This window comes from Ahaetulla prasina, chromosome 1 (assembly GCF_028640845.1).
Source record: "Ahaetulla prasina isolate Xishuangbanna chromosome 1, ASM2864084v1, whole genome shotgun sequence".
Lineage (NCBI taxonomy): Eukaryota > Metazoa > Chordata > Lepidosauria > Squamata > Colubridae > Ahaetulla > Ahaetulla prasina.
The window spans coordinates 347,213,779-347,231,857 of record NC_080539.1 but is presented as its reverse complement, the minus strand read 5'-3'; the positions used below and the strand labels follow the sequence as shown (position 1 = coordinate 347,231,857).

The 18,079-nt window shown below is 38.2% G+C and overlaps 1 protein-coding gene across 1 annotated transcript in view; it reads left to right on the top strand.

Moving 5' to 3' along the window:
* DAAM1 (dishevelled associated activator of morphogenesis 1) overlaps positions 1 to 18,079 on the top strand; it is a 189,700-nt gene that overhangs the window by 103,821 nt on the left and 67,800 nt on the right. Inside the window, exon 4 of the mRNA XM_058162958.1 lies at positions 14,780 to 14,851. Within this exon, the coding sequence (XP_058018941.1) occupies positions 14,780 to 14,851 (72 nt within the window). The remainder of the gene's footprint in view (positions 1 to 14,779; positions 14,852 to 18,079) is intronic.

Sequence of the window (18,079 nt, the reverse complement as noted above, 5' to 3'; positions counted from 1 at the left end):
ATCCAACACCAAGCTTCGAGTCATGACAGTCCAGCTTCTTATTTTCCCAGATCTTATCCCACAGAATTCTGATCCCAAATTGCCGGTCAAAACCATTGTGGTTTTTGAATGTCCCAGTTTCAGTTAAGAACGTGCTTGAAACTGAAAATTCAAACCTGATGATGGGATTTCAGAAATAGCTCCGTGTTTTGGAAGCTTATCAAATTGAGATTCTAGTTGTTGGCATGTGGTAAGGATGCAATGATTTGTGAGAACCATTTTCCTCAGATGGATTTTAGTTCAGTTTAGTTATTTTTGTATTCCAACTGAAGAAGTTACATCAGTAAAAAGAGAGCCAGTTAGGTGTAGTCGTTTAGGCACCAGTTTAGTAACCAGGAAACCATGAGTTCTGTTCCCACTTTAATCATAAAGCTAGCTGTGTGACCTTGGATCAGTCACTCTTTCTCAGCCCTAGGAAGAAAGAAATGGCAAATCTCTTTCTGAAAATATTACTAAGAAAACTGCAGGATCTAGTCCAAGCAGTCACCAGAAATCAAGACTAATTTGAAGGGAGAGAAAAGAAAAGAACATTCTGTTGTTTAGTTTGAGCTCAGTTAGAGAAAAACCCATTCCAAATAACCCATAGACCTGTTTTTTGCAAGGGTGAAGGAAATGTTAAGTCTTCCTCACATAGGCATTGGTAATCTACAGACAGCCTTCCAAGTTTCATTACAATTTTTATTCTCCCATAATGTTAGGCAATGATAAAAACAGGGATTGATTTTTGTAACTTTAAAAGGGGGACACAACTTATATTTATTCTTCTTATTACAGGTCATCGTTGTAACAATTTTCCAAGATTTTTTTTCTTTTTCCTAAATGACTGGGTATACAGGCAGTTTGTAGAATGAGAATAGGGAGTGAATAAAGAATGAGGAATAGCCTTAGAATTGCTTAGGCTATAAATATATTTTAATACTGATGTGCAAACAGCAAGACTAAAATCACTGACCAGTTTAGTTGGATTTTATGAAATGAGAGACTTTCTCTTCTAATCTTTCTGTAAAGCTTTATTAAATTGCAGCTGGTACTAGTGTAACAAAAAAGTACACATCGTAACTTTTGAAGCCGTCATATTCTATGAGTATGCGTAATCTAACCCGTCCCCATTTATTTCTGGAGAATTTGGCATCTTTTGTACAAATGTTGTTTTTTAAGATGATGGGTTTAAGTAACAACTGTGACATTAGCAACTGAAGGTCTTGCAAAAATGAAAATAATTTCTCATATTCATGCACACACAGCGAACCAATTCAAGATTCAAGCTAAATTGCCTTTTGTGAGTAAAAATTCTTATTACTAGGACGGATGTGAAAAATTGAAGTAGATTGGTTATAATGACTGCTTTGTCTGTGCAGAGAATATTACAGTAGCCATGGTGATTCTTATAACAGATTGCTGGGCTACTCCTTTTAAGCATGTGACGGGGAGATAACTGGGTGCAGTGGCTCAGGAGTGGCTCTTAATCCAGTCTTTGTCATTAGGATATTTGCTGGGATACAAAAATAGGGTAGCGCCTAAAGGAAAGACAAAATGTCAATGTCCTTATTTTTTTAATTGCAGCTCCCACAATTCCTTGCCATTGGCTGTGGGGAAAAATAACTTCAGATCTTTCAGTTCTAATGTGTTTTATAAATAAAGACACCTTCAAGTAATGCTCAACTCCTCGTGTCTGTAAGGACCTGTCTATGTACATATCTATAGTGTATCTATATAGATATGCTGTAAATTTGTAGACAAAATTGAAGGGTTTTGCTATTGACTTCCCACTCTTATCCTGGTCGTCTATTTAAATCTATGTAAGTATTTTTTAAAAAATATACTACTGTTACCTGCGAATCTTCATTAGGAACTTGCTGTCCCTTCCTTTTTCCTACTATTGTTCTCATTGTCCAAATTCATATGCCCCCCTCCTAATACCCTCCAGATGTGTTGGACCAACTAGCAGAATGTCATGCTGGCAGAGATTGTTGGTATTTTTTAATCCTAACACATTTACATGGAGGAAGAACAGTTTATTCTCTCTATCCTGTGTGCTATGTCATTCAGGAAGGAAGGATGACTTGAAGAATGATGAATTCCCATCCAGTACTGGTATAACCATCAGCTGTTGCAATCAATTTTAATATTAGATGCTTTTAAAATGTACCAGAAGGTTAATAACAAAACTGACCCATCAGAATAATAGAGTTGGAAGGGCGCTTGGAGGCCTTCTAGTCCTACCTCCTGTTCAGGCAGGAAACCCTACATCACTTCAGATAAATGGCTGTCCAATCTCTTCTTAAAAACTTCCAGTGTTGGAGTATTCACAACTTCTGGAGGCAAGTTGTTCTACTGATTAATTGTTCTAACTGTCAGGAAATTTCTCCTTAGTTCTGGGTTGCTTCTCTCCTTGATTAGTTTCCATCCATTGCTTCTTGTCCTGCCTTCAGGTGATCATTCTTTCTTTCTGTTCCAGGTTTGTCATCAGCTGAATGATAGCCATGGTGCCTGAGCTAAGTATGCAGAGGCAACCAACTGGTTTTCATGGGCAACTTAGATAAACTTGAGTGACCTTGAAAAGCTAAGCAGGGTGAGCTATAGTAGGTTGGACTGGGAAATTAAAAACAAAATGCTGAAAGAAAGTACTGACAAGCCATTCCATATTGCTATTAAGAAGATAGAAGGAGCTCAGCTTGCAGGAGATAGTCATTAAATATCATTAATCAGACATTTTATCCCATTTTCCAGTTTTAACTCAAGTGAGCTTGGTTCATCTTTTCAATGTGATTCATAATTTATGCTTGCTCATGGCATGAAATTGCAGATGAGCACATCTGTCAATTTAAAGCTTTACAAAAAAAGCAGTCATCTAAAATCTTTTTCTTGTTCGGAAAATCCAAAGATCTGGACAAAATGAGCATCAAAGACAGTAAAATCAGGGTGTAAGAGGGGAGAAGCTGTATTAAACCCTTCTGTTTTATGACCTTGAGAACTGGTGGAGAGCAGGAGACAGGGATGATATTTCTATATAGCGAGAATGGGCAGGTAATGTGACCCTTCAGACTTTTGAGGGCATTCTTGACATTGATAATAGAATTTATACAAACATTCAGGTCTTATGCCAACTAAAAGCCACATGTGGGCCCTTTGCTTTTATAAACTAAGAGCACTGCCCTTTCAATAAAGATTGCTGAAAAACAGCAGCATGCTTTCCGACCCTTTGAAGTCAGAAAGCACTTGATATCTTTGGCATTAACTTTAAGGTGGTGGTGGTGGGTTGGTTTAGTGCAGGACTGTCAAACTCCCAGCCCGTAGGCTGGATGCATCATGCGCTGGCCACTCCCATGCCTGGTTTAGCGAAGGGGAAAAAAGTCCCGATATATCACATGACGACGATGTGACAATGTGAGTTTGACACCGCTGGTTAAGGTCTTCAAGTCAGTCTTGACTTCTGGTGACTGGGCAGGTCCTTGCAGTTTCCTTGGCAAGGTGTTTTGGAAGTGGTTTGCCACAGCCTCCTTCCTAGAGAGGCTTCTCAAGGTCACCTAGCTAAGACTCATGGTCTCCAGGTTTCTAGTCTGATGCCTTAACCACTACACCAAACTGGGTCTCCTTAATTTTAAAATAAGATTAAAATAATTTTAAAAGTACAAAGGAAACTTCAAAAACTCTTCCTCCCTCCCCCCCTCCCAAAATTCTGTCCTCATTGCATGTGTGACCCCAGCTCCACCTATTTAGCCCTTATCTTCCCAAAAATATGGTTTTGAACCAGGGGTGAAATCTAAAAATTTTCCCTACCAGTTCTGTGGGCGTGGCTTAATTGGTGGGCATGGTTTGGTGGTCAGATGTCTGGGTGGGCGTGGCCAATAACAATAAATAATAAAAATAATAAAGTACACAAAACAATAAGAGGTACCAAAAACCAACTTTCACACTTTACCCACATACCCACACTTTACCCACATACCCGTTTACACAACACAACTGACTCACACACAATGTAAAAGCAGCTGCACTTCACCCAAAATGGCCCCTGCAACAAGCAGGAACCTCACACAGCCACAAAAAGTCCAAAAACCAGCTTTTACACTTTACACACACACAACACAACTGACTCACACACTCACACAAAATGCCACATACAGTTTTGTAAGATTTTGTGTGTTTGTGTAGTTAGAGTGAAACACTACAGAAACACATCAAATCTCAGAAAGCTGCACAAATATTTTATTTTATTATTTTATTTTATTTTATTTATATTTTTAGATAACAGCAGCTAAATTTAAAACTTCGTTAACTTTAAAACTTCCTTAACTTTAAATTGCTATGTCTAAAAAAAGAAAAACTCCTAAAAAAAAACCCAATTAACTATTTTTTAAAGCTCCCCCTCCCCCCTTACTTACCCAATTCAAGGGAAAAGGCAGGCAGATTGAGTTGCTCACCAATGAGATGGATTGCAGGTAGGCAGATTCAGTTACTACCTGATGCAATTGATTGCAGCAGCCGAAGCAAGGCCGGAATAGCGAGCGAGACCAAAAGAAGCAGGAAGCTGCCAAGTAGGCAAGTGGGGACCGGGCAATTGGGGAGGGCATGGGCAGGGAGGGCAGGGATTTTTGCTACCGGTTCTCCGAACTACCCATCCCCGTCGCTACCAGATCCCCCGATCCGGGCCGAACCAGGAGCATTTCACTCCTGTTTTGAATCCATGGAGTTAACATGGGTCTGTCTTGTGATAGCGGATAAAGACAGTGAATGCTAATTGTGATTGCTTTGAACTTGTGAACACACTGGAGATTGCTGCTTTAGTGAAAGGAATAATTTTAAAGAACTCTTTTTCTAGCCTAGAATCCCATGAACATTATCCTCTTGAAAGAAAACCAAAATTGATCTTTAAAGTAAATTAGGATAGTAGCAAGCTAGAGCTATTGGTGTTTTTTCCCCCAATATATGCAGAAGGCCAGTTGCAAAAAAACCACTAGAAGCTGGGAGATCTTGCCATCTGAACCTCTCTCAGTAGAGATGCCTTAAAATTAGTTTTCTATTCAGGAAAAATTAATCCAGTTTGCCTTATCTGTTATTGTTGAACATCCATATAGCAAATTGAAAGATAACATCAGTTTTTTTCCTTCCTTATAATTTTATTTCTTTTAAACTTATGTTACAAAGCTATTTTTTTTTATTTATATATTCCTGGAACATTTGTGATGATTTATTGCTTTTGTCCTACCAACCCAGATGTTTCACAACAGAATAGGCCTTGGTGGAGCCTGCAATTCCATTCTCACTGCTTTTTTTCTGGATGAAATCCTTGTCGGTATGATTCTGATCTCTGTACATATAGACAGAGCACAGGATCTGGATATATTTGCCAAGGCCTTCAGTGCTACTCTATCAAGTGCTAGTCTGTGGGGTATTTCTTGACCGCTGGTTCCTTTATTTTTCATAGTCAACTCAAAAAGCAGAATCTATCCACCATTTCCACAAGACATGGTAAAAATATTCATATTTGCATGTTCAGTTTTCATATCCTAGTTTTCTGAGCAAAATTTCAGAAGTGGTTTATTATTACCTTCATCTTGGGGAGAATAAGTGGCCCAAACTCAAACACCTGGCTTCTATGCCTAGGACAGGACTAGAACAGAGATTTCTCTGACATGGAGTAGTGCCTTAATCACTGGTCCAAACTGGTCTCCATCTTATACTGGTGGATTTGCAGAAATGTAACACAACAGCATTGTGACTGAGTGATTCTCAATGTGATTTAGGATAGACCAATGTTAATAAAAAGGCAACCTTTCAGGAAATTTATGATATTTCAAAGTATGGTGCATCAAATTAAATTTCTTTTTATTCAGGATCATGAATGCTTACCAATTAATAATGTTCAAATAAATACAAGTTAATTGGAAATAATTTGTCTGCCATGTGTTCAAAGTCCAGTGGTTGGCCCGATGCTCTACATTTACTAGCAGTGCTCTCCATTATTTGAGAGAATGCCAAAGTATTTCCAGCCATACCATATAATGTTTTGCATACTATTACTGTATGTGTTCTACAACTGAGGTCAAAACAGGAGAAGTATTTCAGCAGCAATGATGGTGGGACAGAAGTAATACATACATCTGTAGTAATAAGGGTCTACCTACCTACCCACACATTCTTTTGTAGTCCCTTACTTGTCCCTATTCAGGTCTGCCAAGAAACTGGAGAGTGCGTAATGCAGAAAGTCAGACACTTAAACTCAAGGAAGCTCTATAAATATAACCTGTATAATATAACCTCTATAATATTGTCCTGTGAAATGAGTACTACATCCATTTTCCCACTCTTCTCCATCTTGGTGCTGAATGTGCGGAGATGGTGTTCTTAGTTGAGTTCTGTTATGGTTAATTGAAAGTTGGCAATTGTCTCCCTTAAGACCTGAAGGAAATCTCCATTTCAGTTACATAACTGTGATGAACTACAGTTTTGTCTGCCTCATTCACACCTTTTCCGTTCAGAAACCATTTCCCCCTTCTTGTTTCCGTCTTGGTCATGAAGACAGTTAGCTCTCTGAGTCTTCCTGGTGCTGCCTGACCTTGGACTGGGATTATTCAGGCTTCTGCCCTGTCTTGTCTGCGTATCATCAAATGCAGGAAGTGGCTGCAAAGTTATGGTCCAGGTGCAGAAATGAGAAAATCCTTTGATTATGACACACTGGCTGTGATTGTTTCATCTACAACTGAGCCAAAACTAGGGAGGCAAATAGATATTCATGTTGGAAAGTATATGTAAAGTAGGAGACAAATTTTGGAAAACAAATCAGCAAAGAGCATGAATTTGGTTTTCCTTGTATTCATTCAAGCTCTGGATGTTAATTGAAACTCAAGCCGTATAAAAATACTTGCTAGCAGTTGTTTTAAGTTTCGTGAAACTCTGCCATCCCTGGGTTACTGGCATAGAATGAAATCTGAAGGAGTTGTCAGGCCAGGTTTAGACATGTTCTACAAACTGATTACGTTAAACCTTAGGCAGAGCCCCTCTGTTAATCATCTTTCAAACCATGTAATTGATTGTAGCTCAGACCTGTCTAAAAAGAGATTTAATTGTTTTTCAGATTTGTTCTCCTTATTGTTGCTTACCAGCAGTTGCACTGATTTTATATATTATTGGATACAGCATAGTTTTATTGCTACACCAATAAAATCCATTATATTCTACCCATAGCCAGCACAGTTCTATCTTGGGATTGGTCTTAAATCTCTTTGGCAGGGAAGAGAACAATTTTGCTTCTGTTCCATCTACACACTGAGTGTGTATAATGCAGATGAGAGTATAAAGTGTCTTATTTGAAAGTTAATATATACTCATTACCTAGCACTTAGCCCATCTTTGTGGACCTCAAAAATCTAAGCAGTCAGGATTCATTAGAATAGAAAAGTATCAGGAAATACATGATGGCTAAAATGGAAATCTGTAAAATAATCCCAGAAGAAGACACTTTGGAATTTTTGCTATATTTATGAAATACAAGGCACAAGTTTGACGCCAAATAAATCTTTGTATATTATTCTAATTATTTTAATTATGGTTGTATTGAATTCCCCAGTGAGACTATTGACTCTTACTGGGCACAAATTGCCAATATATTTCTCATCCATTGAAAACTGCTTCAAAATTCTCTTAAAATGCCTCTACTGTACTGTTTTTTTTTAAAAGAAGGGATTTATTTAATGGTTCGTATTGTTTAAAAATTGTTAATGGAATGAATTGTCTTTCAGTATTTAAGTTAGTCGAAAAGTATAATGCAGATTTTCTTTAATAATTTAGTTAATATCTGGATTTTCATGATTTTATGAGCATCATTTTACTAATAATGTTGGTTAGTAACAATTAAAAGTTTTTGTAAACTCATGTGGGAATCTGGTCACATTGTCCTCTGTCAGCCTCTTTCAGTTCCCTTCAGTTTATGTAAACAATGACTTTTTAAAATCTAAAAATATATCTTAAAAATCTGCAGGAATTGTGTATATTTTCCATATTTGCTGTACACCTGTCTTCCAGATGTGAATCTTTGACGCCTCATCGAAAAAGCTGGAACATGCTTCTAAGTACAGTAGAGTCTGGTGGCACTTGTTAATAGTTGACTGTAATATATTATAAAAGGATATATTATCCTTTTATGAAACTGATAAAATAAGCTTTGGATTTTGTTGCTACTACTCTTGAACTATTTTTTTTATTGTATAGATTTTATTTGTGGCTTAAGCTGTTATTGTTTTTATTACTATGTTTTGAGCCTGTTAAGCAAAGCTGAGAATTTACTTGTTCCTGGTATCATATACCTACCTTCTTGAAGTACCAATCTGAGAAAATGCCTTAATTTAAAAAGCAAAGTAAACCACCACAAATGCTGTTTTAACCAGCCTCCCATCAACACCTCAGGGGCAGTTCTTGGCACATGGCTACTGTCCCTCAAGAGAGCATAAAATTGATCAACAGGTCTGTAGAAAGAAAGAAAGAAAAGAAAAGAGTTTGGGTGTGGCTCAGGCTGTAAGAAGCCTGTTATTAAAACACAGCTGCCTGCAATTACTGCAGGTTCTAGTCCCACCAGGTCCAAGGTTGACTCAGCCTTCCATCCTTTATAAGGTAGGTAAAATGAGGACCCAGATTGTTGGGGGGGCAATAAGTTGACTTTGTAAAAATACAAATAGAATGAGACTATTGCCTTACACACTGTAAGCCGCCCTGAGTCTTCGGAGAAGGGCGGGATATAAATGTAAAAAAAAAAAGTTTTATAGAAGCTGAAGCCAATTCAGCATAGTAGAATACTTGATCTATCTTACCTCAGCCCCCTTGGCTATACTATCAGTCTAGTCTCCCAGGAGATGTTTTTATTGAATGCCACTCCTGGCACAAATTCCCAGGTGAAGGGTGTGGATGCAGGTCAGAGTCAGGCTAATAGTCTATTTCTGATTCTTCCCACACAGTCCATGAAGTATCTCCCCACCACCACCAACTGATATTCTATACCAGAAACAGAGTTCTTTGGAGGTTATGATAAGATCTGTTTTTTGTATAATCTGATGCATTATGTCAAGAATCTCCCCACAGAACTGTGGTGAAAAAGAAACATCTTTTCATAATATTGATGATCTATTACATAATTTTATAACATTAGATGCCTTCCATATGCTGGAGCATAGGTCAGGATAGGAGCTGATACAGACACACTAATAGACAATATTTAAACAAATGAGGGAATTTATTCCAGATGCTATGACACCTACATTAATGAAGTAGTGTGATCCATTAATATATGCAAGTAAAGTAGTGTAATCTAATGATACCTATAAGATCAGCTTTCATTTTTTTTCACTGAAGATGTATTTTTCATGGAAAAATTCAGTAAATGTTTATATGTGTGTAAGAACTGAATGTGGTGACTATAAAAGGTAAAAAGTTTTTATTTCTACCGGTATATGTTGAAAATCCATTTTCATCATGGCGAATTAGGAATGTTTGCCTCCTTGAGTTATCTGTAAAAAAAAAAGGCATAAGAAAAAAGTCTAATCATAATAATATCCAGAGGTGAAGAATCCATTTATATTTCATGAAATTTGTTTTAAGTGTCACAATTGTAAAGAGAATTTAAAGTATGCAAAATGAACTTGTTTAATAAGATAATTCCAAGCAACATTGGGGAATTAGAATGGACTAATTTTAAATACTAAAAATATATTTAGTTAAATTAATCTTAAATGTCCACCTTAATACAAGAGGTGGAATACTGGCGGGTTTTGGAAAAGTAAGATAGCACAAGAGTTGCATCCATGCTAGAAACACCATTGGTACGCCAAAAGACTTTGAAACCTTGAGGGCCCTCTGACCTGACCCTAACCCATCACCTGGCACATTGTCTTTCATTTTGTATTTTGTATCCATGTGGTTTTCTTGGTAACATGCAAGAGTTTACCACTGTCCTTTTCTGCATAGTATAAAATCATGCCTTTGTCATTTCAATTAAATAGATTAGCAGCCTTCAGCTTCCTTCTATATTGCTGCTGCCCATAATAGGTTCCTGCTTGCTTTAGCTGGCACTTGGGATGACCGGTATCCCATGAGCTACCCTGCTGGAAGGATATACTCTTGGCATATGCTCTTGATACTTTTCCCTCATAGGAATAACTCCCTGCCACAGAGAAACAGCCCGAGGCGGGGGGAGGGGGGCTTTTTAATGGCCTTATAAAATTTTGTATTTGTTGGTGAATTGCTTAAGTCAATGGTGTGTTCATAATAGTAATAATATTAATATTGTTTATATTTTTATTTCCATTAATATTGATCAGGTTTTCCATTTGTTTTAAATATTTATGAAGTGCTGGGAGTAGTGGTTCACCTTATACTTCGCGTTATAGGAGAACAAACATCCTTTGCAGACACTGAGCAAAAGAACTGGCTCAGTTTCTAACTATGTTACATTTTGGCTTGCTGTCTGGATGTTTATGGTAAATTTGCTGTATTGATGAGTGTTCTGACTTACACATGTAGCTTGGTGCCCACTAGGTACTCTCTTGTACCACTTCTGGTTAGATGAGCAGACATTATCCAGTAATAAGCATTGGGGAATTCTATCTTGATGATATTTGTGAATACCTATGCAATTACTCTGTATTGTTCATGATTTTCTGCACAGTGTTTTTCCAGCTTGTTTAGGAGGTTGTTCTGAATCAGTCAACTCACTGATGATCCTTGACACATTGTGAAAGATCCTGGGTCATTCTTGAGCAGAGTTTCTCAACCTTGGTGATATTAAGATGTGTGGACTTCAATTTCCAGAATTCTCTAGCCAACATGGCTGGTTGAGGAACTCTGGGAGTTGAAGTCCACACATCTTAAAGTTGCTAAGGTGGAGAAACACTTTTCCTGAATGTGTGTGAAACAGCACTAATTAGTTGAAATAATGAGATGTCTTTCTTCTTAAATAGCACAAAACAAATAGGAAACTGGCATCCTGTAAAGCAATTAGGGCCAGAAAATTTGGATAAACTATTTTTTTGAGACCTTGGATTGGAGAAGTGTGTGTGTGTGAGAGAGAGGGGGGGGGAAGGAGAGAGGGAGGGAGGGAGGGAGAAGAGCTATTGGGTTTATTTTCTGAGCTTAGTTGTTTTTATGCAGACATTTTGTTACTAAGCTAGGTTATATCATCAGTGAATGGGAAAATGAAGTTGGATATTTATAGTAGCTTCCCTTGTTAGTCTTGATGAGGATATGGCTTCCTCCTTCATGGTTCTTGATTAGGGTATTATTTCTTCCCTGTTTATCTGGTGCTGTTTCTTCCTCATTAGGGTGCGTATTGCTAAGGAAGTTATGCTTTGGGCTGTCTGTTATGTTGGAAGATGTTTTATAGGTGGTCTATTTTCTCTTTTCCTCCATACAACCTATTGCAACAATCAAAAGACTTCCATATATTAAAAAAAAAACCCTTCTCTGAGATAGACAGCCAGCAAACTTATTATAACCTTTTGATATCACCATAGCACAAACCATCAAAATTCCCCCAAAGCATCTTAAGCAAACTCAGAGGCTCAGTAACCAAAGAAGAACAACAAACAGGAGCAATCTACAACATACATTGTAAGAACTGTAACAGCCAATATGTAGGATAGACAAGTAGAAGATTGGCAGAACACATCCATACTGACAGAAGACCTAATGAATGTTCCGTAGTCTCTCAACATAAAGACAAGTTCAACCACTATTTCAATTGAATTAATATTTTAGTTCGAGCCAAATCCAAAAATGCTAGGGAGTTGCTGAGAGCTTGGCCGTCTGACAGATCAGCCATCAACAGATAAATAAATCCCATCTACACACCATTTACACGATATAACTAAAACAATGAGCAAACTACACTGGTGATAGTACCTAGCCTAGTAACAAAATGTCTGCAGGAGCACAATCACTTGATGGGCTCCAGATGTATTGAGATGACAATTCCCTGAATTCTAGCAACATGACTGTGCAGAGGGGTTCTTGGTTTGGGAAGTCAATTAATTCATTTGCCAAATGGATTCTTAACAGCTGTCACATGCCTCTTTGGTTTTAGTGGGAAAGCACCTCTGACACTTCTCTCTCTGTTTTTAGAAGGAATTTCCCTCTCCAAATGCCATGTCCCCTTGGGCATTCTCTCTTCTTAACAGCCTTCCCTGGATCTCATTGGCAAACGGATGGCATTCCTTGGCTTAAACAGTAGGCGTTAAGTTTCATGATAGTTGTGGAAGCCTCTTTCCTATGGCAGGCTTCTTCAGTCAGCCAAACCAAGTTTTGGCAGGCAACAAGGTTAATGCATGCTAGTAAATGAGGCCAAAAATGTAACAGAGATTGGCAGCTATAAACACATAGGTTCCCTGTGGTTGCTTTGGAAAATAAAAATTACAGTATGGAGACTAACGTTTGCAAAAGTAAATCAGCCTGTTTCCTTCTCCCACAATGAATTATTGGACAGATTTATTTTTGGATGGGTGGGCGAGAGATATATAAGAATATACCGCTTGGCTTTATCAAGGTTTCACATTTTTTTAAGGCAGGCTTCCCCAGCACGGTGCCCCCCCTCCTATCTTAACTGTAACTCCAGACCTGTATTGCTTCTGAAGGAAATTGGCTAAAGAAAGTCTGCCTTAAAGGGAAGGGTGAAAATGCATCTCAGCACTAGAATCGAGATGGATTTTTTTTATATCTTCTTCATGATTCCCTCTGTGGCAGATAAATGCTCTGAATGTTTGGTCTGGAAATGCTTTGACTCTTAAGGATGTTACTGGAAGACAGAGCGTATGTTGGTGTAATACATGAAATACTAGTAAGCTGGTCTAACTGAGTAGGTAGCAGCTTCCTGAGTTGGGAAGGATTCAGTGGTTCCACCTGATCAACCAGGCAGTTCCTAGACATCCTGTGGCCTTTTAAAGATGTTTTGCTATGAGACTTTTGAGCATCTGACAGCATGGAGGGCACAAGGTTGCCTTCTTTTCTGTGGTCAATAAAAGCTGTGTGGACAAGTTGGTGCTATTACAACGTAAGTTTTGGGTATATATAGGTAATCCTTGGCTTACGAAGCACAATTAGGCCCAAAATTTATGTTATTAACAGAGACATTTGTTAAGTGAGTTTAGCCCCATTTTACAACCTTTCTTGCCACAGTTGTTAAGCGAATCATTGCAGTTGCTAAATTAGTAACATGGTTGTTAAGTGAATCTGGCTTCCTCAATGACTTCTGTTTGTCAGAAGGTCGCAAAAGGTGAATATACAACCCTAGGACACTCCAACAGTCATAATTATAACCAAGCATCCAAATTTTAGTCATGTGACCATGAGAATGCTGCAACGGTCACAAGTGTGAAAAACGGTCGTTTGCAGTGCTGTTGTAACTTTGAACTGTCACTAAATGAACTGTTGTAAATTGAGGATTGCCTGTACTTGTTAGTTTTAGCAGCTAGAGTGCCAACTAGCCATTGCTCTTCTTGTGGGAGGGTGGGAGGGAGCTCAACTGCCCATTCAGTCCTCCACCTGATTTCATTTTCTGTTTTCTTTTCCAATAGACACTGTTCTCTGACAACAGAGCACAGACAGCCATTGTTTAGCTCCACACTAGTGCTTGTTCTACTTCCTTGAGGTCTTTTATTTTTAAGATTTGCACTTCTGTGTGGTAGGCTTCCCTCAGATTGCTCTCATCCTCCTTTTAATACCCCTGTTCTTAGAAGGGATTTAAAATTATTTTGCAAGATCCCAAACCCTAGTCATTCAAACTTTCCTGAGCTCAAAGAGGCAAAAATGATCACTGTGAATTTATCATTTACAGTACCAGAAGGGATTTAAAATTATTTTACAAGATCCCAAATCCTAGTCATTGAAGCTTTTCTGAGCTCAAAGAGGCAAAAATGATCACTGTGAATTTATCATTTACAGTACCAGGACAATTTTTCTCATTTGATCTTTTAGCAAATCCTGAGCCATGTGCCCCATGCCTATTTAATCTGCATTTGGATTTAAATTAAAGCTCTTTGACTCGGAATTTCAGTCCTGACATAAAGCATCAGGTGGAGAAAGTGTTTGGGGGGGGATAAGCCCCCTAAGAAGGCTCAGTTACAAAGCCAGCAGCAATTGCAGAGAAGGCAGAAATGGGGACAGGGAAAAATGCTCACAGTTTTGAACAAAAATGTAGCAAAAAAAAAAAAAGCCAGGGATGTATCTTTTTGTATCTTTTAAAAGCAATTTGTTGAATGGCTGTAGAGAATACAATACATTATTAATAAAATGGCATTACCAGGGAAAGCAGGATATGACCCATTTTGTTTTTTCATTGAGGGGCTGGCACTTATTTTAAACCAAACGAAAACAAATGAATGAAACCTATCGAAAACAATTATTTCTTTTCGTTTAACACCACTTTTCTTTTATGTACACTTTTATGTACACTTTTCTTTTCTTTTATGTACACTGAGAGCATATGCACCAAGACAAATTCCTTGTGTGTCCAATCACACTTGGTCAATAAAATTCTATTCTATTCTATTCTATAAAATTATTATTATGTCACAATTTCCAGTTGATAACATCTATTAGTATGTCCAAAAAAATGAGATTAGTTTATAAAAAGCATTTCTTCAGTCTATGGAGTGACATTTAGTCATTTGGACTAAGGTACTTTGTATTTTATAGTTATTGTAAATAAGCAGCAAGCAAACAGATTTTCTAACATTATTCTTTCACTTGCTTATTTCAGGACCAAGAAGAAAATAAAGGTGCCACGAGCTGGCCTGAATTTTACATTGATCAGCTTAACTCCATGGCTGCTGTAAGTGGAATTATCTATTGTCTTGTCTAAAAAAGAAAAGATCTGAGAATTAAGAACACAGCTCTAAGTTTTGGTCGCCATGATGTAAAAAAGATATTGAGACTCTAGAAAGAGTGCAGAGAAGAGCAACAAAAGTGATTAGGGGACTGGAGGTTAAAATATATAAAAAACGTTGCAGGAACTAATATGTCTAGTCTGATGAAAAGAAGGACTAGGGGTGACATAATAGCAGTGTTCCAATATCTCAGAGGGTGCCACAAAGAAGAGGAGTGGATGGAAACTAATCAAAGAGAGAAGCAACTTAGAACTAAGGAGAAATTTCCTGACAGCTAGAATAATTAATCAGTGGAACAACTTGCCTCCAGAAGTTGTAAATGTTCCAACACTGAAAGATTTTAAAAAGATATTGGATAACCATTTCTCTGAAATGGTATAGGACCATGATGGCAAACCTATGGCACATGTACCACATGCGTAGCCATATCAGTGGGCGCGCAAGCTCAGCTCCGCCAGCTGATTTTCACGGCTTCTGGACCCAACAGAAGTAGGGAAACAGGCTGTTTCCTGCCTCCAGAGGGCCTTGGGAGGTGGTGGGGAAGGCCTGTTTTTCCCTCTCATCTGGCTCCAGAACCTCTCTAGGAGTCTGGTAGAGCGACTTCCCCACCCCCCTGGAGGTCCTCCGGAGGCCCAAAACGGCCCGTTTGCCAGCTTCCAGTGGGACAGAAAGGCCTGTTTTTTGCTGTCCCCAGCCTCCAGGGCCTCTCTAGGAGTCTGGTTATGTGTAACTCATTAAGTTTATTCATTAACTTGTATATACAAACTCTGCTTCAATATTTTTGTTGCATTTTGTGTAAAGTCACCCTTCGATCTCTTCACATATTTGTGAAGCACTGATATTGTGCTATTGAGAAAATCAATCTACATATGTAAGGCCATTCCTGTACTGAGTGAGATAATTATCATTAGAAGCCAAAAGCTTTTTTTTTTAAAGATGAAGGTTGTGTTGAAAAGTTCAAGATTGGTTCACCCTCCAGTTGTCTGAGCAGCAAAAGACCAGTTATATTTTGCAAATGGGAGGAGAAACTGGGAAGTATTTGTTTCTGCAGACATTTCTAATGAATTTACTAAGAGTTCCTTGATTAAAGAGACTCACATTAACTTTAAAGGAGCTAATTTACTGACTGTTGAATGTTACCCAGTCATGCAACAGAAGTGAGCACTTAATAAAGTGTTATATTTTTATACAGGTCTGCAGAGGTCTTCTTTCTGAATGCAGTACAATCCATTCAGCACTTGTGAATTTCAGATTGTGGTTATGTTGAGGATATGTGTGGGGGTATTTCTCCATGGTAAAGTCAAGCATTTTGGAGTTAATTGAAAATTTATGTTTCTCAGAAATGAGTGATATTGAGTTGGAATAATATACACTTTGCAAATATTCAGTGTGGCACTCTGAAGTTGTCATTAAAGAAAATCTTCCCCTGTTGAATTTTACCAATATGTTGCTGGCTTAAAAGAATGACATCATTGGTTAAATAGGAGCAGAGTGGCTTGAGCAGTTGGGATGCTGGGTTGGAGGTTAGCAGCTCACGTTTGAGACCCGAGAGCTGACATAGGTTGGGATTGAGATCCTGTCTTTTATACTAACTCATGCCAGAGACATGAAAGGAGCCCCCAACTGGGCATCCCCAGGTTAATGGTGATGTCACCGGCTAATCCTTTCAACCCAGAAGCACATGTGCAGCATTGGTTAAATACTTCTGTGGGACATTTCCTCTTTTAATGTCTCAGTGACAGCCCAACTGCATCACCAACTCAAAAACGTTTTTAATGGAAATAAGAATAAAGTACCCGTATGTTTTAAATTTTATTATCATCAAATGATTGAAACATTTCTCTTGCTGGCACTTTAAAACTAAATCCAGTCTGCTACAGTACTGCATTAAGAAGAATAAGCTGGAAAACTGGGCTTGCTATTCATTTGAGCAAAACCAGACCCACAACTCTTGAACAGGACAATATTGCTCAATGAATAAAGAAAGTCTATGATTCATCTCCAGCATCTTTTTGGAACTTTTTTGGGGGATAAAGATTAGTTGCTCAGAAGAGAGCATGTACCATTAAAAGATCGACTATAAAATGATGGCCAGAGTTGAATATCATATAGCTTATCCATACTTACGGGACCGCCTGCTGCCGCCAGTTACCTCCCATCATCCGGTGCGTCCAGTCCGCTCTCACAGGGAGGGCCTCCTTAGGTGCCGTCGGCCAACCAATGTCGGCTGGCATCCCCCAGGGGAAGAGCATTCTCTGTGGGGGGTCCGGCCTTGTGGAACGATCTGCTGGTGGGACTCTGTCTTCTCCCTGATCTTCGGACCTTTAAGCACGAGCTCAAGACCTTCTTTTTTCACCAAGAGGGGCTGGCCTGATTGATTTTAATACTGTGGGTTTTTAGTGGGCTTTTAACGGGTTTTATTCTATTTTGTAATTTTCTTACTTAATATTTTTAACATACAGCGATCAAATTAGATTTTTAAACCGGATATTGTGCTATTGAGAAAATCAATCTACATATGTAAGGCCATTCCTGTACTGAGTGAGATAATTATCATTAGAAGCCAAAAGCTTTTTTTTTTAAAGATGAAGGTTGTGTTGAAAAGTTCAAGATCGGTTCACCCTCCAGTTGTCTGAGCAGCAAAAGACCAGTTATATTTTGCAAATGGGAGGAGAAACTGGGAAGTATTTGTTTCTGCAGACATTTCTAATGAATTTACTAAGAGTTCCTTGATTAAAGAGACTCACATTAACTTTAAAGGAGCTAATTTACTGACTGTTGAATGTTATCCAGTCATGCAACAGAAGTGAGCACTTAATAAAGTGTTATATTTTTATAGAGGTCTGCAGAGGTCTTTCTGAATGCAGTACAATCCATTCAGCACTTGTGAATTTCAGATTGTGGTTATGTTGAGGATATGTGTGGGGGTATTTCTCCATGGTAAAGTCAAGCATTTTGGAGTTAATTGAAAATTTATGTTTCTCAGAAATGAGTGATATTGAGTTGGAATAATATACACTTTGCAAATATTCAGTGTGGCACTCTGAAGTTGTCATTAAAGAAAATCTTCCCCTGTTGAATTTTACCAATATGTTGCTGGCTTAAAATAATGACATCATTGGTTAAATAGGAGCAGAGTGGCTTGAGCAGTTGGGATGCTGGGTTGGAGGTTA